General features: G+C 50.1%; 1 protein-coding gene across 1 annotated transcript in view; it reads left to right on the forward strand.

The window, feature by feature from the left end:
- LOC143387292 (endothelin-converting enzyme 1-like) overlaps nt 1-20,687 on the forward strand; it is a 67,304-nt gene that overhangs the window by 21,768 nt on the left and 24,849 nt on the right. Inside the window, 4 exon segments of the mRNA XM_077108546.1 lie at nt 9,772-9,839; nt 11,537-11,749; nt 12,518-12,544; nt 20,488-20,582. Coding sequence (XP_076964661.1) covers nt 9,772-9,839; nt 11,537-11,749; nt 12,518-12,544; nt 20,488-20,582 — 403 coding nt within the window.

The raw sequence follows: 20,687 nt of genomic DNA on the forward strand, positions 1-20,687 counted from the left end.
CTGGGCCAATGCAAGGAAATAATTAATATAATTGTTTTGAGGTTTAAAAAACATCTATAAAACCTGTAAGTATTTCTTTTTATCTGACTTGACTGATGATTGAGGTCTGAATTGGGACAAGGTGTTTTGCTAATTTGCAGAAGGATCAACTGATTTGTACCTGGTCAGTTTTATAGGTTTATCACAGAGATTTATGGAAGGCAGAAAATTCAGATGGCATTATGGCCATTTGATGGCAGATTAGTTACTCAACTGTACTAATCAGATGTCACATCTAACTTTTTTAAGTAACCCTACCACCATCCCCCAAAGTGGTAGCTTGTCAGTAACCTGTAAAGTTTCAGCCATTGCTTCTAATTTTTTTTTCTCAAAAATATTTAAAAATAAGCAACATTTTATTTTCTGTCTGGATAGCCCTGGGCTACATCTGCAGAGGAACAGCTGTAAGTCAATTATCTTAGAACTGCTAAATAGTTACATTCACTTGGATATGACTTTTTAATTTGCTTCCAGATGTTTTTGCATTGCTTCTCATGAAAATGAGACAGGAACAGTGCAGACCAATGGCTTCACTGAAGCAGAGGATTTGGGAATGTACCATTTTTCTGTACAGACAATACAGCAAAACACCTTGAATAATGCCTAGCACACAGTAGGTTCTCTGTAGACACCTGGAACATCAAAGAAAAACAAAAGCCTTCCTGCCTGCCACTCTGGATAGCTACATATCCCTTCGTTTTGCTTTTTGAAGTTAAAAAGTATGTTTAACAGTTTTGTTAGAAAGTAGAAAATCCAAGTGTTGAAATAATTATAACAAAAAACTGGGTTCCTGTCCAATGCGCTCCCCATTCCATACCATCAGTGACAGTCCTTAAGCTCTATGGATGGGACAACTTCTTTAAACTTTTTATTTCTTTGGGAAATTTAATCTTTATTTTGAAATAATATGAGCAGAGTGCCATGTAATCATTTGTGAATTTTTGACTATGTCTTTTGGATTCTTACCATGCAGAATGAGGCTGTCAGTTCATTTTTTAATCATTGCCCCTCTTTAATGCTGCCAATCAAATTCTATCTTAGTATTTGAGTTGATCCACATTCAAGGTATTTATTATTATAATAGTATAAATATGACTTTTTTAACTTAATCAAGAAGTATCATACTTTTGAGCCTAGAAAAAGTCATTTCGTATTTCTAGACATTTTGTTTTCCTAGGACTACCTCAATTTTTTTAAAAAAATCTCTCCATACCTTTATAATGACTGGGTCCTGTAAACACCTGGCAATATAATTTTCTACAAGGTCAAAACTGTTGAATAATTTTTAGTTCTGCTTTTTTTTTTTTATGTTTCTGTAGACATCCCCCGAGGAGCCCTTGCCTGCTGCATTCTGAGCAGATTCCTCTTGGGTCTTCTGCATAGATAGCTACTGCCTTGGGACTTCCTTCACCATCATTCTGAGAACTCTCCTATGTTGAAGCTCTTGATTTCTGGATCCCATTGATTCCTCTTTCTTGTTTTCTGCCTTATTTTTGTGGAGTGCATCCTTGAGTAGCTTCATGGAAGTGGTGCATGAATCTATTTTACTATCACAACTGATTGGTTTTGCTGAGCATAAAATTCTAGGGTGAAAAATCTTTTTGAGAATTCAGAATTTTGAAGGCCTGGTCTCTCTAATCTTGCAGCTTCAGATGCTGCTTTTGGGAATTCTGGTACCATCTTTATTCCTCTTTAGTTTTATATGCATTTGCTTTGCTACTTATTTCTTCTTTGGTAGCTTTTAAAATCTCCTCTTTATTTCTGATATTTTGAAGTTTCATAATGACATTCTGTGTTCTTTTGTTAGCATTTTGGAGACTTAAATCTTTCAGATATGGGAATGATCTTATAGTTTTTTATTTGGCACATCCCCCCCCCCAAGATTCTTCTTGATTTTTTTTCTCACTGCTTTTCTTTCTTTCCTATTGTCTATTTCTGTGCTTATCTTTTTGTGAGATTTTTCCAATTTTCTCTTTATGGCTTTTACAAATTTTAACCTTTCCAATCCTAATTTCCAAGACCCCTTCTTGTTTATTGCTTTTTCTTTCTCTGTTCTTGTTTTAGGCAGGCAAGATGTTCTTTCTGGAGACGTGAAGAACAGTTTATCTGACGTTTTCTTCTATCCTCTGTCATAGTTTTGTTTGTTTGTTTGTTTGTTTGTTTGTTTGTTTTTGTTATAAGCATGACTGCATAGTTTTCTAGCTGAATTGAGAGAGTGAGCTGGTGCATTTTACTCTCATTTTGCTGATAACCCCTGAGACCTTCACAGATTCCCTGCCTTCCCCTGTGCCTAGTAGACACAAATCCAGAGGCTCTTTGGTTTGCTTTTTATTAGAAAGATTAAAAAAAGAATTTAAATTCTTTGTGGAGTGAGGGTAAGGATGTAGGGCTCTAATTGTTTTCTGACATGCATTAGAAAGCAATCCCCTGTTTCAGTCCCAGGTCACCTTCGAAAGACACCTTGAAATGTAAGTTCTGAGCTTTTCTAAATTTTAGGTGGCTTGCTTCTCCATGTGCTGCTTAGAGGTTTGCATTCCTTCTCCTCTGGAGTCATCCAGGATTCTTCCATTTGATCTCAGATATTCATGTAGTGTAATTTAGGGATTATAAATGCCTTCTATTTTGCCAGAGTTTGAGGTTCTATTTCTATATCTTTTTTTCTTTGCGAGGAAAATCGAGAAAAGAACACGGAAAAAAAATAAGATATTTCCTCCATCCTCTCGAAGCAGAGAAATTCTATTTGGTTGATCTTAAATAGATAATGTCAGGTTTTCTCTTTGTTATAGTCTTAGTGACTGCCACATTTATCTTTCATAAAATTTACTCTGTTAGGTGCATTAATTCTTTAAGGTAAAGAAATGATGCACATAACTTCATCACCTTGAGAAAATTACATTAATCCTCAGTTAATTTGCTGCTATAGTAGAATGAATCTTACAGTGTTAAATCATACATTTAAGAATCTAACTTTTTATTTCAACAACTCTCAATTAAAATTTCTCCTAAATTTTTCAAGTATTTTCCTGTATTATTAACCAGAAAGGGACAAATGTGCTGTCTTCCTGGTTCCTCACAGGCATCTTATAAATATTGCATGTTGCAGTGTGGCACAATTTGGTGACATCTCTGAGGCTGGTACCTCCTCTTTCACTAAATTCTATCAGGTGCTTGTCCTTTAAGTTCAGTAATTGATTTTTAAGGAGGTGGCTGTCACCTTGCAATGAGTCATCTTCAGGCAGGGCTCTCCATTCCCCTGACACTGAACTGCATTTAATTGACTGGTGTCTTCAGAAAGAACTGAAATTGGCAGCGGAGGCAAAATCTCCTAGCTAGCAAACCAGGAACCTTAAATTTAATTGCAAATCCTGTTCAGTAGATGTTGATTTAATAGCTGAGGATAGCTCTTCCATCCAGGCTTCTGGGATTCCATATTGTAAACATCTCAAGCCACAGGGCGGCTCTGTGCTAGTTGACTTTGCCTTAGGCCAGGATTATACAACCTTGGCCTCCTGGACATTTAGGCCAGGCTGTTTAGCATGGTGGCAGTTTTCCTGTGCACTGTAGGATGTGACTGTGGAATGTCCAACAAGCATCCCTGGCTTCTACCCAGTGGAGGCAGGGACACCCCCACTCCCAGTAGGGACAGTCAAAAATGATTCCAGACATTTCCAAACACCCCAGAGGGGCAGCATTGGACTCCTGTGAAGGACTTTAATGTTATGGGTCTCCTTTTTCTTCAAGTTCTGTATAATTCTGTTCTGGGTGTTTGAAGTTGTAGAAAATATGACAGAAGTTAACTGGAATTAGTTGCAGAATTCCCTGGAATTTTGTGAAACTTGAGAAAATTCATAAACCATCCACATTTCCACATTTTGCCAGGGCTAACTGAATTACACTGCTTTAAATATTTTGATAAGTAATGTTTATGGAGTACAAACTCTGAGCTCACCCTATGTGCCAGACCCAGTTGTAAACACAACCAACATCCTCAGGGAAAAATGATCATTGCTTCCATACCGACAGAGGGAGAAACCAAGGCTCAAGTTGGGGCCTACTGCATTTAAGTGGCCACGTTAGGATTCCTGGCCGGCCAGGTAGGGGGACCTCAGAGCCAGAGCTCTGTGTGATGGCTAATTTGAAGATGGCAGTATGAGTAGACTAATTCATCTGCCAACCAGAGGACAGGGCTTCACACATTGTTCACTTTTATGTCCCTGTTCCCTGGACCAACAATTGACGTATGGCAGAGGCATAGTGAAGGTTTGCTTTGCTAAATGAATGGGACCATTCTAAACTGCAGTCTCGCCTGTGGTTGATGAGGAAAGGGGAGTCACAACAAACAGTAAGTGCATGTTAGGGCTTCATGAGAGGAGCTGAGTTGTGATATTGTAGGTCATTAATGTGTTGCAAATATCTGTCATTAGCAGGGTAATTACCTTCCAGTGCAGAAAGGAAGCAGGGGAATAATTACAGCCCTCCGGCTGGATTCTGGGCCTCCTTGCTGGATGGCGGGCTGGGAGCTGAGATGCTGTGCTGAGTAGAGGCCCCACCACTTCGTAAGAATTAGCATGTCACCAGTACACGGGAGCATTTGTGACACACACGTGATAAGAGCAGACTTTCTCTGACGGTTCTCAAAGGCAGAACCTGCAGCCCCTCAGGGTCCTCACAGACGTCTCCAAGGCCATCTGGTTATGAAGCGTGTGGGTTTCTGTTGACAAGCAGCTTCTGACGCTGGCCCTCATGTGAGGCGTCAGTGCTGTGTTTGTACTCCAGCATTTGCCCTCCGAGTTCACGGAGGTGGGTGTCAGGGTGGCCTGGGACTGCGCAGGCCGCAGGGTGGTCCTAATACAAAGCCTCTGTTGGTTCACAGGAACCCTTGGCCGTAATGTCACTGTACGGTGAACTGCACCTTCCTGATGCCCATTAAAAGTCAGGCCCTGTGCAGAATTGGAATCGAGGCAGGGAGCATGAGCTGACCTGCCATTCTCTGTCCAGACATCTCATTCATTAGGTCCTTGAGAAACAGCCATGGAGAAGCAGAGTCATATAGCAGTGTTCTGTAACAATGGCACCAAGCGAGGGAAGGCCTTTCGCTCCAAGACGGAAGCCATGTATCCATCAAGCACCGGGTGTCATCCAGACACAGGCCAGATCCAACTGAAGATGAGATCACAAGATTGCTCTCATTTACTGTGGTCATTGAGGTAGTGAACAATGGGCCAAAGAATTAACAGTTAATTATTTAATAGAAAAACATGTGCATCTGCTGTGAGAGTTGAGCCTTTAAGCTGCATGAGTATACTGCCTTGTAAAGGGAGATCTGCTTGCTAGAGTTGATTGCTAGACGGGGTGACCACCCATCCCAATTGTCTGGGACACAGGAAGTTTTCAATTTATCAACCAGGACAGCCCCAAGCAAACCAGCACATGGTGGCCTCTCTCTGGTTAGACCACATCTCAGTCAGCAGAATCAGGGGAACAGAGCATTTGGGGAGTTTGATAAGGGGAGTCTGTTGGGAAGACAGCTTTAGGTACCAAGGTCTGGAGTTTGTCCCTGTAACTAGGGTGTCTCTGAGGAATCAGCTGTTTTTCAGCATATGGGATGTGCCCCGAAGGAGACAGGAGCCAAAGCTCCATCTGAGACAGTCAGGCTTGTAGACTGAGGCAGCTGGGGCTTCAGATGGGAGCACGCTGTTCCAACTAGCTTAAGAGAAAAAAGTGGGCTGATGTCAAATCTTAGGAGCGGGTCTGATTTTGGCTTCAGGTTAGGGTAGGTCTACTGTCTCAGGGCCTTCTAGGTCAGGGCTCACTTGGTCTCTTGCAGACAGGCAGGTGGCCACTGATGACCAAAGTCATCCTCTCTTCAGAGAGATTCCAGTAGGAGAGACTCCTCAGCTCTGGGCTAAGAGTCTTCTGGTGGCCCCGTGTGGATCCTGGGATCACTGGGCCCAGTGACTGTGGCCAGAACAAGTGTGTTAACTGGCTGACCTGAGTCACATGGCAGGGCAGCTCCCTCAGAACTCACAGGGAAAGGGATTCTTTTGCCCACAGAGGGAATTTGGGGATGGACAACTGGGATGCCAATTGCTCTGTGTGCACTCATTACTTCAGTGCGTGGCTCCTAGTAGAGCTTCAATTAAAACCTTGGCCAGTCAGAATAAATGTACAGGAAAGAAGAATTTTTTTCAGGATAGGGAGACTGAAAGTTGTGCAAACTCGCGTGGCTTTGAGACAGTTCTGGAACTTGTACCTGAACCTTTCAGCAAACTGATTAGTCTTAAGGAAGGAAGAATATCCCAGACACAAAGTTCTTTTGTCCTGGAGGCTCTCAGTTTTTCTTCACTCCTTTTCACAACCTTGAAGGCAGAACTTGTGTTGGAAAACAAAGGGGGCTTTCAAGTCCTTTGGAAAGAGGCCCCAGAGACTGGGGCAGGGTGTGGAATAGCTCTCAGCACACAGCTCTGGTTAGGTTCACTGTAGATGACTGGGTAGGTTTGGTGGAAATTAATGCAAAAAATACATGCTTCTCGTTTGCTTTGAAATCTTTGAAATCTACAGGTTTGGAATTCAAAGGGAAGGCAGAAGGACTTCTTGGAACCAGAAGGACTGGCACGTTCTCAACTGTGTGACCTGGACAGGCCACGTCACTTCCCAGAGCCTTCGTCTTCTCTACTTTAAATGGGTAAGCAGTGCCCAATTTGGAGATGGCTCTGAGGATGTACCTGGTGCCTGAGAGGACTTCCTCAGCTCAGTTCTGGTCACTGCTGTTGTTAGGACGTGGGACGGTTAGACAGGCTGCCACTGCCTGCTGTCCTCAGTCCCAACAGACTAGCAACAAAGGCTTCTGTTTACTGTACACCACCCGTGGGCCAAACGCCTGTCATTTAAGGCTGTTGCCTCCTGTCCTCCTCGGAGCACCCCTGCAAGGCGTGGTTGCTTTGGGTCCTTTTCCATATGAGGAAATGGGCATAGACCAAGTAACTTGGCCAAGCTTACGCAGTCAGTGGGAGTCGAGTGGCAGGTTGAGTGGAGAAGTTTGCACAGGCTGCGGGTTCCTGAGGGCTCTGAGGCCCAGGCCCTGCCCACCTGCTTTGTAATCAGGATGCACTCCGGAGCACACCAGGACCCCAGAGGAGCTCAGCTCTGTGACTCAAGGCCTTCGCACCGCTCTGTAAGTGGGTGTGTCTGTTCCATCCCACATGGTGATGCCATGGGGCCTCTCAGGTCCTGCGGTCAGGGGTCCGAGGCTGGATCTCATGTCCAGCTGTGTAGATCCAGTCAGTGCCTCATTGCTCAACCCTTATGCAACCCAATAGGGTAGATTCAGGTTATAACCAAAGCCAGGGTCCCACTCTCCTGTACCCCCACATCCTGCTTTCTGCTGGTCCACCTGGTGAGCAGCCCCAGGGGTTCCATCCACCAACTTGGTCACTCACTCCACCAGAGAGCTCATGGCTGTGTTGAGCCTTTGCCACTGTGAAGTTGCTGACCTGTGAGGGTTGCCATGTTGGGCTGGGGTGGGGAGGGCCCTTGGGGGCCTGAGGAGAGGGCAGAGACTTCATCTGAGTCACCCCTGCATCCCTCTTGTATGAGACCCATATCATTCATTCATTCCATAAACATGACGGGTGCTTAATCTGTGTACAGGCACTGAGCTAAGGACCTGTGTAATACTTAAGAAATAATCACTTGATTATTTAACTCTTTAATGGTTTATGGGCTTTTTACCAAATGTGCTTGGCCCAGCAGGTGCTTAATGCCTATTTGATTCATTAATTACTAATCTCCAGACTTTTAACCATATGTGCCTGGCATCGTGCCTGCATATCTTAACTGTGCAAGCAGTAAATTGAATAGACGAAATTTTCTTAGAGATCCTGCACCTAATCTCCATCATGTTGGCCTAGGAACTGGAAGTTGGAGTGAACCACAGAGTAGGAGGATTAAGCTGGGGACAGCGTTTCTCTGCCGAGTGTGCGTGTGTACCTGACTGTGCAGGTGTGAGTTGCGAGTGTGTGCATGCACCTCTCTGTCAACAGGGCACAAGCAGATCTTCCTCACCCTGAAGCTGCCACCTTACCTTGTCCTCACCGAAGTCAGTCCAGAACAACTGGCAAGTCAGTGTGGAGCTGGCCAGCCCCGTTGCTCAGCTCATGGCCCAGGACATGGGGAGTGGGCAGATTCAGCAGCCAGTGTTGCCTTCGACCATCCCTAGGAGTTCCTGCCCAGGAAGTTTCTTCACTGGGAACCAAAAGGGAACCCCCAGGGTCAGCTCCTAGCAATCAAACCCAAAACACTTCTGCCAAGTGGGGCCCACACGGAAGTATCCTGCTTCGGCCTTGAGTTCGTGGCTCTCAGGGCCTCAGATTTTCCCTGGCCTGGACCCAGGAGAGGAATGAGCCTGGCAGAGGATCAGTGACCCTGGGCCACCTGAGAAAGCAGTGGCCACCTCGGATGTTGACAGTAACCTCGTTACACAGCAGTAGGTGCTGACATTGGCCACGAATGCGCAAACATCAGGCCAGTCAAGGCAGATCCTCTGGTGATTCTACAAGACCCGCCAGTGAGTGATGTCTGGCCAGTGAAGTGCATTCCCGTCCACCCTCCTGCTATGCCCTCCCTCCCAGAAACTCTCAGATGCTTTGCAAACAGCAGCCGCCAAACAAACAATAAGTTCTCCCAGGAAATATTTCAAAGCATCTTTGATGGCACTATCCAGATGAATGCTTTTGATGTGGGTCTGGTTCCTGCTTCTCAGCTGACCACACATCCTAAAGGGAAGAAATATGAGCCCTGCTGCAGGTGGTGACAGGCGCTGGGCAAGGCACTTTCATTCAGTCACTTGTTCGTTCCACAGACATGTATTGAAGAGCTGCCGGATGCCAAGCACAGTGACAAGAAGAGGACATAGAGGAGCAAGGGAGATAGCAGACCCACCCTGAAGCTCATATTCTAGTGCAGGAGGTGGACAGGAAGATACGGTCGTGACCCAGTGCAGCCCACACTGAGATGGCAAACACCCAGACAGCAAGGGACCCAGAGGGGAAGAGAGTCTGGAAAGGTTTCCCTAAGGAACGGAAGCCTTGGATGAGCAGGGTGGGAAACCATTAATTAACTAACCAAATTTACATTAAGCACCTGCTTGGCCAAGACTATTTGTTTAAAGATCGTCAACCCTAGAATAGTTAGATAACCCAACAGTCACTCCCCGGACCCAGCCAGGAACCCAGGGCAGTGTCTGCAGAGGAGGCACCCACTGAAGATGCCACCTGCAGGACCGACTCTAGGTGCTGGTTTCTGCTTTTGTCTTCAACCCTGAGCCCCTCAGCACTCTGCCTTCTGGGTCTTTCCACCAGCCAGGATCATACCAAGCTTTACTTCCTGTAGTTTGGTTGTAACAACAATAGGTATTCTTATTCTTTCCCAAATATGAAGTTTTATCATAATAGTGAATAGGCCTTGTCAAGCCACACACAAGTTCTCCTCCGCCTTCCCCCATAAAGAGTCCTGTCGTCGCTGTGGCTGGGCACGGGGACATGCAACTCTGAAACTCATGAGGAGCTCATTCGGAAATATTGAAAATGGCAGCTTCAGTCCTGCCGTAGAAGAGATGCTCTGGGTTCACGCACAGTAGCTCTGTCATTTTAAATTACTGCCTAATCTCAAAATTAAGTCACCCTGATTTTCTTGCTGTTGTGTGACTCCTCTGAGCCCTTCATCCACCTGAAGGACTTGGTGTTTGTCAGCTGAGGGGGATAAGACCCTGGGGGACCTGTTCAAGACCCCCAGCCCTGCTGGTATTGTTTCTGAGTGAGCTGAAGGCTGTGTCTTTCCTCCTCTCTAGAGATTAGTCTGGAATCTCAGACCTGTCTGATGTACCCTGTGTGATGGGATCATGGGAGGTCTTCCTGTCGTCACAGTGAAATGGACCCTGGAAAAACTGAGGCTCAGAGGTTTTGTTTTCGGTTTTCTTTGGCAGTGCTGGGGGTTGAACCCAGGGCCTTCGGTGGCAGAGTGCATACTGCCGAGCTGCGCCCCCAATCCAGGCTCTTAAAGGAGGTCTCTGCACCAGACCGCACAGGCAGAAGCGGAAAGTTGAGATTTGAACCCAGATCTACCAGTCTCCAAATCTACCCAGCCTCACTGCCTCCCTGTGTGGTGAAGGAAACAATCCTGCCCGTCAGGCCACTCCAGCCCCTGCTGTGGCCACCAAAGAGGAGACGGACAGCAGGAAAACACGACCTTGGGGCTGCTGGGCCAGGACAGGGCAGCGTTGGCTCTCAGCTCTCCCGTGTGGCTGGATGAACTTGATCTGGTCGCTCTCTCAGAGCCTCAATTTCCTCAGGGATATTCCACCCATATCTGACGCTGGAGCGAGGGTTGGAAGACCGTGAACGTGGGTGGTGGTCCTGGTGCCCAGCCTGTTCAGGAAGCAGTACCCCCTGTGGCCTGGGTGGCTCCTGTGGGAAGGCCATGAGGTGGGCAGGTTCATTCGTCCTGTGGCCTCAAGGAGCCTCTGGGGACCTGCCAGGTTGGTCCCTTGCGAGAGCTCATCAGACAGCTTTGAGGCAGGGTCCGGCCTTTGCTCACGCCTTTGGCAAACCAGCCTCTCAGGTTGTTTCTGTTTATTTATTTATTGTTTTGGTTTAGGGTTGTTCAGCCACTGCCCCCCACCCTCAATTGGGACAACCAGCTCTCCTGCCTGGTGAGGGAATGGCTTCTCCCAGTCCTTTCCCTGTCCCTGAGTCCTGGTACCATATGTCCACATCACCCAGTTGGCTCCTAGTCAAGGTTCAGTTTAGTTTTGTAAATAAGTGGCAGTTTCTCCTGGTGTTTTGACTTTGCTTTTGTAACACGTGTGTCCCCAGCAGAAGGGTCGGCTCCTGAAGTGAAGGACAGCCTCCTGTCTCCCCACCTCACACACACTCTGAACTCCGCAGAGGGCCCCAGTATTGATTTTGTGGAGTAGATGAGTGCGTGAGTGAGTGGATAATTGTGTTGAGCATAGGGGAATAATAAGAAGTCAGAGAATCTTTGTGGAGGGAAGGGTTGATTAAGAGAAAACCACCCCTGGGTGTGCTGGTGCCCGCCTGTAATCCCAGATTACGTCGGAGGCTGAGGTAAAAGGATAGGACATTTGAAGTCACCCTCAGTTTAGCAAAACTGTCTCAAAGTAAAAAAGGCTGGGGATGTAGCCCCGGGGTGATGAGTTCCTGGATTCAATCCCTAGAAGGAGAAAAAAAGCACCTGGGCTCCAGGTACTTTTAAGCCACAGAAGGGACTTTAGGCAACGGGCAGAAGTCTTATTTTACAAAGCAGAAGATCATGAAGCTACTAGAACCCTTTCTTGTTTGGGGTCTAGTGACCATCCAGTTCCAAATCTGTTCGGTCAGGGCAAGGGTGGAGCTCGTGTGCTGGGGCCCTAGGCCACCTGCACTGCCCTCCCCAACCCTCTTCCCTGCCCATCACTGACTTTTTTCCCTTACCCCTCCAGGAACACCCCCAGTGTGCCTGAGCGAGGCCTGCTTTTCGGTGACCAGCTCCATCTTGAACTCCATGGACCCCACGGTGGACCCCTGCCAGGACTTCTTCAGCTATGCCTGTGGGGGCTGGATCAAGGCCAACCCTGTGCCTGATGGCCACTCACCCTGGGGGACCTTCAGCAACCTCTGGGAACACAATCAAGCCATCATCAAGTACCTGCTGGGTAAGCACCAATGCGGACACTAAGGAATGGGCTGCAGGGGGCGCCACCTACTGCACCTGCCAGCTAGGCCTGGTCAGAGGAGGGGCATTGCCCTGTCACTTGCTGTGGGGCCCTGCTGTGTGAGTTATTCATCTCTAGTCTCAGTTTCTTTGTGAAACAGCACTAATAACATCCAAACCGTAGAGGTGCTGGGAATCAAACTCAGGGCCTTGCATATGTTAGGCAGGTGCTTTGTCAAAGTTTTGAAACAGGGTACTTGCAACATTGGCCAGGGTGGCTTCAAATTTGCAATCCTCCTGCCTCAGCCTCCAAAGGAGCTGAGATTACAATCAGGCACCATTGCGCTCAGCCCAAACTGCAGAGCTTTGAGCACTACAGAACACACTGTGATGCGTCAGCCCGTGTGTGACTTATACCAGGTACACAGGAGCTGGTAGCTGTGGTCAGTTTATGTTGTGGCTTCAGGATGCAGCATCGTCCTTGGCTAGCATTGACTGAGTTTTGAAAGCTGTGAGCAAATGGAGTCAAGGCTGGACATACCACATCAGACTTTAAGGCTACGGCCCAACGAAAGTTGTAACAGCTTATCAGAGAGTTAAGTTGTCCACGTAGGCAGGGGTCTTCCGTGACCTCACAGACTCTCCAAAGTACTTTTGACTTTGGGGTTGATGGTTTCATCCTCAGATTCCAATCCCCCGCCTGCCTTGTGTGCAGCTATATTTCTGGTTCATGTTTGTTGAATTCCCATCAGCCCCACGGAACCCAGAGGGAATTCCAGCGCCAGGCTGCACCCCAGTCCTGACTCAAACCCCTTGGCAGTAGGGACCTTTTCCTGCTGCCCCCTGCTGTCCCCTGTCCTGGGACCCTAAATGCTGGGAAGGGCCAGATTATGAAAAAAACAATCCATGCAACCATGCTGGACAGACCTTGGGTTTGACAATACTCATTAACTTTTTGAAAACCACTCAAGTCACCCAATATAGGTAAAATGGAAGAAGCTACCTGAGAGGGGACAAATCTTCTCAAAAGGACAGTCATCTCCTTACGAGACAGGAAATGATTCTAATTTGACAATTATGAAATCAAGGCAGCTGGGGCTCTTGGTGAAGGTGGTGAAGGAGTCCTTGACTCGCTCGTGCCTCATGCTGGGGCACAGCTGCCACCAGGTAAACCTACCTGTCCTTTCTCCTTGACCCGGGCAGTTCCTGGGTGGGATGTCCCTCAGCACCCAGTGCAGTGACAGCCTCCTGCTGGTCCCCCAGGGATGGAGCAGGGTGGTACGCGAACTGAGAGTAAAGGAATTCTGCAGGCCAAAACGGCCAAGCCCCAGCCTGAGATGGCCCCCGGCCATCTGAGGCCACCAAAGGTGTCTTCCAAAGGGGGTGCTGCCTTTTGTTTCAGATCTGGAAGCTCAAGTGGCAAATATTCTGTGGTTTCAAGGCTACAGCTCAGGACAGTCCCTTCCCTAGAGCCCAGTGACACAGCCGGGGCCTTGGCAGGACCATAACGAAGCTGCGGGTGTCCAGACATGTAGCAAGGTGGGCTGGCCCCCTGCGGTAGCCGCAGGAGCTGGGTTCAGTGCCGACTCTCACTGAGGGGTCTGGGCCAGTCCTGGAGCCTGGTTGTTCATTGACACACTGGCAACTGCGCTCCTCCAAGTTGTAAAATTCAATGGGAAAATATGTATAAAGAGCTCTTCTCAGTCTGCACATGATGGTTGCTCTTTGCAGTGGTAGTACTCTCATTCCTCACATTAATCCCCGCACAGGACTGTATGGTTCACAGAATGCTTTTGAACTGTCATCCCATTTTATCCTGTAGGGTGGGAGCTGGGGAGGTATCATTCACCTCATTTGATAGATGAAAAAACTGAGGTTCAGAGAGGTCCTCAAGATATGCTCATAGTTGGCCTGATTCCTGGTCATGTGCCCTTTCCCCTGTCCCATGCCCTCTCCTCAGGTATGAGGGACAGACATAGCTCCCTTGTCACTGCGTTGAAGGGAGCACAGAACACTGAGGGCTGGAGGAGAGTGGGAAGGACACTGGCATCTTTTGAGTGTCTATTATGTTTTAGGCTGTTTATATCCACTGCCTCTTTAATTCTCATTAGCATCCTGGGACTTAGGGATTATCGTTCCCATTTTATAGATGAGGAAACTGAGGCCCAGAAATGTGAGATAATGGAGGGGGGCTCGTGCTCTGGGGGCAGAGAGCATCGAGGGGGGGAGGAAGAAAGATGGACAATTAGGCCCAGAACCAGTCCTTTTGCTTTGTGGTCAAGGGGGCTGGCCTCCCACTGGCCTGGAGCTGATTCTTACTGGGAGGACCTTAGACCTGTGCCAAGACTGGATCCATCCTGTCCTGTTCCCTGTACATTGGCAGGGCTCATGAGGAGTGGCCTCCAGGCCTGGGCTGTAGCCTTACATCACCATGTCCCTGAGAGTCCCATTGGACATGGAAAGCTGCTCTGAGCCGGGCACAGAACAGCCAGCACCAGGCGATCAAACCCTTGACCCCAGGGCCAGGGGCTGATGGTATCAGGTGGCAGACCAGAGAGCTGCGAAGTCTGGTGGCCTTGGCATAAGCTTGGCCACTGCCAAGTGACCTGCTTCTCTCCACCGGAGCTCCAGTCTCTGTGAAATGGAGGAGCCAGTGCCACCGAGAGTGAGGCTGCTGTGACACTGACTGGCACGTGTGGTTCAGAGGGCCACGCACAGGGCCTGGCACCCACCGAGGGCTCAGCAGGGCATAGGCGCCCTTCTTGGTGGGGTGGGTTCCACCCCACCTTCATCCTGACTTCATCCTGACAAGCTGTGTGACTGCAGAGAGCCACCAGCCTCTCAGGCCTCAGCTCTCCACCTGTAAAGTGGCATCTAACTCACATGGTTAATAAGGATACTCTAAGGGAAAGGATCACTGCTTATTTTATTTCTCAGGGAAGCACTGACGCGGACCTGGTTCCAGAGCAGGCAGTACAGGCACTTCCGCGCCACCGAGGCTCTTGGGTTACTTCATTTTATTCCTGTGGTGCATTCAAGTAGGCACCAGTATATTCCCATTTTACAGATGAGACTCACAAAGACAAAAGAAATGTATTTCCCAGGAAAAGGTGGAGCTGGGATCAGCTATGGGGCCTCAAAACTTCTGTCCTTTGTTTCCTGGCTCTCCTGAAGTCAGATTCCCATAGACAGGCCCTGAGTGTCGCTGCTCAAGAGATTGGCTGGGCAGCGCCTCTGGCCTCACGGCTCCCATCTGCAGTGGCTGCTTGGTCTAGCTTTGCAGGCCAGCCAAGCCCTGGCCTAGGCCTGACTCAGTACTGGGATCACCTTCGCATCACACTGACCAGAGGCTTGGAAGGCACATCCTGGGGTCCCATCCCCATCAGGGTTACTCCTGGGGATTAGTGTACAACAGCCCTTCACCTGTGGGCCTCGATACCTGGGTGGACACTGGAACGAGAGTGCTCAGGTTCCTCTGAGGTCACCCAGAGCAGACTTCTTTCTAGATGGACAGAGGAAAAGGATATTTGCAGTGCCAGCAAGGACGGCGTCCACTGGTCCAGAGGACAGCAATTACCATCCATGTGCCAAGTGAGCTTGGGCAAGCTGTGCATTTCTTTCATGGGTGAATTCATCCCAGGCCCTCAGGAAATCCAGAGACCTGGAACAGGTGGGCTGAACTAGGATTGTGGGTGTCCTCCTTGCAGCCTGCTGGCTGGAGGGAGTGACCTCAGCTGTTCAGAACACAGGCGCCTCACTGCACTCTGCCACTCTCCCAAGAGACATACAAGCACTACCTTGTGGACTTAAGGGAGACAAGAGTGTGGCCTCACCAGGTACAGGGGCGCAGGCCTGTAATCCCAGCCACTTGGGAAACCAAAGCAGGAGGTTCACAAGTTCAAGGCCAGCCTCAGCACCTTAGCAAGGCCCTAAGCGACTTAGTGAGACCTTGTCTCGAAATGAGAAAGAAAACGGGCTGCGGATGAGGCTCAGTGGTTAAGCGACCCTGGGTTCAGTCCCAGGTACCAAAAAAAAATAAGTGTGGCCTCACATCATCGGGGAAGCCAAGAGACAGGCCCCTCACTCCTTAGCCTGGCCCTTGCCTGAGGCTTTCCCACTGTGCTTGGATCAGATATTCCAGCCTCTAGAGTGCCCCCACCCAGCCCTTCAAGACCCCATCGACCCACTGCCTCTATTGTGTTTTCCAAGGGCTTCTTAGGGCTTGAGCTACACGTGCATCATGGTGCTGCCAGGTTTACTCTACAATATCATATATATATATATATATATATATGTATATATATATATATATATATATATATATACATGTATATATATATCATAAATCATAACAAAAAAACGTAATGCAAGCTTGTAACAATTCAAGCATTACCAGGACCATAAGGAAAAGTTTACAGCCTCCTTCCTTCTATCTCAAACACAATATACACATGCACGCTACTCCAGCAGCATGAGATGTGTCCACGTCACTGATCTGGCAATGAATCAGGTCACCCTGTGTCATCGCTCATGGTTTTGTTTTTTTTTATGTTTCCCACATTTGCTGTTTCATCTTCCTGCCCTCTGTGGACAGGCTGTGCCTCTGAAATGCTGGCTCTGTGCGGGGCACATTCTGAGGATGGGGTCACTCTGGGGTCCCAAGGGCATAGAAATTGTTTGGCAACCTGAGACCAGACCACAGAGTTTCCAACTGCCTGGATACTTCCTTCTTGGGGCCCTGAGTTCCAGGAACTTCCCCAGTCACTTCCCCAAAGTCCCGGAGAGGAAAGACAGCATCCCATTTAATCGGGCCACTTCTTCCTCTGGGAGTTTTTATTGGAACGCCCTTTCCCACATCACTCCTCAGGAGCCTGCGCGAGCCCAGGCAGGCAGAGCGGTGACCCAGGGGGGCGGGGCGGTGACCCGGGGGGCTGTGGGACAGGGAGGGGGGGAGCTGGGAATTCCATGGTCTCCCTGGCCGCAGCAGGACTGCCTGGCCAGGGACGTGTGGGGCCCCCACTTGGCCATCAGGGCAGGACCTGTGTTTGTTTTAGATAAAAACCACAGACTCAGTTCCAACAGTCACAGGCCTCCGGAGCCCCATCCTGCTGGGGAAAGGGGGAGCTGATAAAGAAGGCGACTTGTTCTGCAGGAGAAAAAAAAATAAGGATACCATGTGTCATTGCCATTCCTGGTGCCTACTGCAGGCCAGGCCCTGCACCGAGATCTCATGGACACCCCATGGGGATTCAGCATCATCCTCGCTTTTCAGAGACTGGGAGAAGGTTAGGCCCAGGGAGGGGAGGGGAGGCACCTGCCTCGGAGGGCAGAGCCCACAGCGGCTTGGGCTTGTTGGAATTTGGACTCAGGCCGCTTAGGCCTCTCTGGGGACCGGCCACCCCTGTGTGGGTGTGGCCATGTGTGTACATCTCATCCTAACAGTTCCCACTGCGGCTCTTACTAGTACCATACCCAATTTATAGGTGAGAGGTTGGGTAACTTACTGGAGGTCGCACGAGTCAGTGGAGTCAGTGGCTGAGGCCCAGGGCAGAGGTCCACTCGGGGGTCTGGTAGAGATCCCCAAGTGTCTGAACCTGAACTTCAGACCGACACTCTTCACTTGCCACTGGTTCCCTGGGCTCCATATCCTGGTAAAGGCAGCTTCTTGCCCAGGCTGAGGAAGCCTGGCACCAATCCTGACACTCTCACCCCTCCTCTGCTGGCCCATGCCCCCATCTTGGCCCATCTGATCTACTCCAGTGGCCTTCACCTGGCCATCTTGCTTCAGCACTTGTCCCTGGAGCCCTTGAGTGAGGAAGGAGAGGAGGTGGGAGAATCCCGGGGTCTCCAGGAAGCAGAGGTGGGAAGAGGCACTTGAACTTCCACCAGGGCTCCTGCCCCAGCCAGAGCTGGAAGCAGGGTCCAGGTGTGGTACCCCTGGAGGGGGCGTAGCACAGCACACACCTGCATTTCCTCTCCATGCAAATCCTGGGTGGCACCAGCCCCTCACCCTCCTCCCCTGAGGTGACATCCTGCCTTGTTAAACACGGACACTGAGCTCTCTTCTTTGAGCACATGTTGCTGAAGGCCTACTTTGTGCCTGTTCAGGTTCTGGGGACACAGGGATGACTAAGACACAATGTGGGGCGAGGCAGCCCACGCAGCCCCACTCCTGCTCCACGTCAGCCTCCTCCTGCCCAAGCAGGGCTTCCTCTGGCCGCCTTCCCAGGCCTCTCCCACCATCCTCTCATGGCTTCCGGCACCTTCTCTTCACACTCCCCTGTGTGGAATCAAACACTCTTGTGACTTTAGTTGCCATCTGTTCACCACTGGGCTGCCAGCTTCCGCGGATGGGTCCATGCATCTCCATACCCAGCCTGGCAGCCACCAAACGCCAAAAACACACAGCTGTGGGAAAGTCAGTGAGCAGGACCCCAGGTTGCTTGAGGAACTTTGAGCTTGGTTGGGGAGCCTCTCAACAAAGGAGAGAGGGAGGCCATGCTTGAAGGTGGTGTCCTTGACCTCCAGGTGCTTGGGAAGGAAGGGCCAGGCAGCCTCAAGCTGGAACTCAGAATGTGCTGTGATAGCACAGCCAGGCTGTTCCTGGTGAGCCTTCCATGGGCCTCTTATCTGGGTGGCCTTGGGCTCTGGAGGAGGGAGATGCCAGGCCCTCTAGCTGTGCACAGAGCACCTCCCCTAACAGTGGCCCTGGCATTCAGGGTCATGACTGGAGCCAGATGTGGATGGTGAGGCGCAGCTTCTGGGCCTGGCAAATGATGACAGTTCTCCTGCTTGTCCTTCCAAGAGCCTAGCTGCTGGGAAGGGAGAAGTATTACCACAGAGCTGAGGCCCCTGGGGTGAGGCACTCCCCCCTGCCCCCCCATGCTCTGGTTCCTGAGTCTGAGGTGTGGCAGCAACCCTAGCTCCGCCCACTTTTCCTCCTTTGTCCCCAGGAAGCCTCACACAGGTGTCTCCAGAGCCCAGTGGCAGCCCTTGGTCTCCAGGGCAGGGTTTGCCCCTCCCTGTTCAAGCCCCCAACCTCCGTCTCTCGCTCAGGGCCTTCTGGCTCTGATCTGCCTTCAGTCCAGCCCCCCGCATGCCCATCCCCTTTCCGGGGCTACCTTCCAGACCTCAGCTAGACTGGGCTTGATGCCCTCTGACCAATGATAACCATGGTGCTATTTATGCCAGAATGGAGGGACAGGGAGCCTTCTGGGGTGAGGACTGGATAAGCTGATTAGAGACTGGCCAGGAAGTGACTCATGCCCTTGGCACCCAGCAAATGCCACACTCTTTCCTTTTCTTCCAGCAGCAGGCCCTTCCTGCTTCCTTCCTTGGCCCCACGCTGTCCACTCCCTCCACCCAGTGCCCTTTCCCCTTGTTTCTACCTGGAGACCGCCTATGTTTCTCTTTGAGACCCAGCTCCAATAGAACCTCCTCTGGAGGCCCCCCCACCCCCAGGCAGAGCGGGGTGCTTCTATGTGTTCCAGAGCCTCTGCAGTGTTAAAGCACTTTTGTGTACTGTATTCCTTCCTTCGCACATCTATGTCCCCGCTAGACCGTAAGCTCTTTGGGGATAGAGAGCAGGTCTTAATTTTGTGCCCAGAGTGCTGAGAATGTTCTGGAAGGAGTATCATAGGAGAGGCTCTGGGTAAAAAAAAATAGTCTGAGAAAGGATGGAAGCAAGTGGGGTTTTAGCTGGGTCCCATGCCGAAGCCTCCTGGGGTTGAAGACATTGTTGTCTGGTCCCAGAGTACCCACAGTACCTGGCACAGAGCAGCCCTTTGATCTGGGTCCCATGGATGGATGGATGGATGGGTGGGTTGATAGAGCCCCACGAGAAAGGTGCCTGTGGAGGAGGTGGGTTTGGAGAGATCTTGGGAGAAAGCAAAGGAAGAGGTTTAAGGTCAGAGAACAACTAATCTGAGAGAAGGACAAGTGGCCAGATGAACGCAGGGGCCAAGAATCTGGCATGGTCTGGAATGGAGCTCTGAGACAGACATGCAGGCCCAGAAACCCCAGCACATAGTAGGTCCTGGGGACCTGAGTACTCAAACTCACCAGGTACAGATGGGGACCTTCTGTGCTGTGCTCACACAGGAGGGTGGCCTTTAGCAGGCGGCTCTGGACCAGGGGCTAAGGAAAGGGAGGATGGGAAGGGAGTCTCTGGGTGGGTGGGTGGGTGGGGGTCTGAGAACCAAAGAGGATGAGGTGCTGCTTGCCTGAGCTGGGGAGGGATGGGGAAAAGAGCCCTTGGAGTCATCTGCAGGTCTGTTGACTGCACCTGGCCCCCCGAGGAGGAAGCGGAAAGTCAATTCACAGTGAATGAGGCCTTTCAGGCTTCACTCAACCCCAGTGTTTCTCACAAGGAAGGTCAGCTGGGATCTGAAAGCCAAGACATGGCTCTGTCCCAGCACCAGGCAGGGGAATTCCTGCCCCGTGTTGGCTGGCAGGGATGCCAACTGTCCTGCTGGGTGGGCCTGGGCTGCCATGCCAGGGACAGGTCCTCAGGCCCAATCAGCAGATGGGCAGAGACAGGGCATGCCCTCCTGATCTGCACCCAGCTAGGATGGGGGCACTCATACCCACTGGGGCTGGCTGCTCCTGCCTGACAGCAGCTGCCCTGACGGCTTCACAGTGGGGAGCACCGAGGCTCCAAAACAAACTTGCCTGGGGATCCCCAGCAGGTAAATGGGGGCTTATTCAATATCTGCTATCTCTTATCCTTCTAGAAAAGAGTGAAGAGGAAGGCCCAAGTATACTACCGCGCATGTATGGATGAAACCAGGATCGAGGAGCTCAGGGCCAAGCCCCTGATGGAGCTGATTGAGAAGGTGAGTCCCTGGGACACACTCTCTCCTCCTCCTCCTGCCGTGCCTCCTGCCAGCCCCTCTGGCTGCAGCTCTCAGGCCCACTGGTGCTCAGCCACCCCCACACCT

This window comes from Callospermophilus lateralis, unplaced genomic scaffold (genome assembly GCF_048772815.1).
Source record: "Callospermophilus lateralis isolate mCalLat2 unplaced genomic scaffold, mCalLat2.hap1 Scaffold_91, whole genome shotgun sequence".
NCBI classification, from domain to species: domain Eukaryota; kingdom Metazoa; phylum Chordata; class Mammalia; order Rodentia; family Sciuridae; genus Callospermophilus; species Callospermophilus lateralis.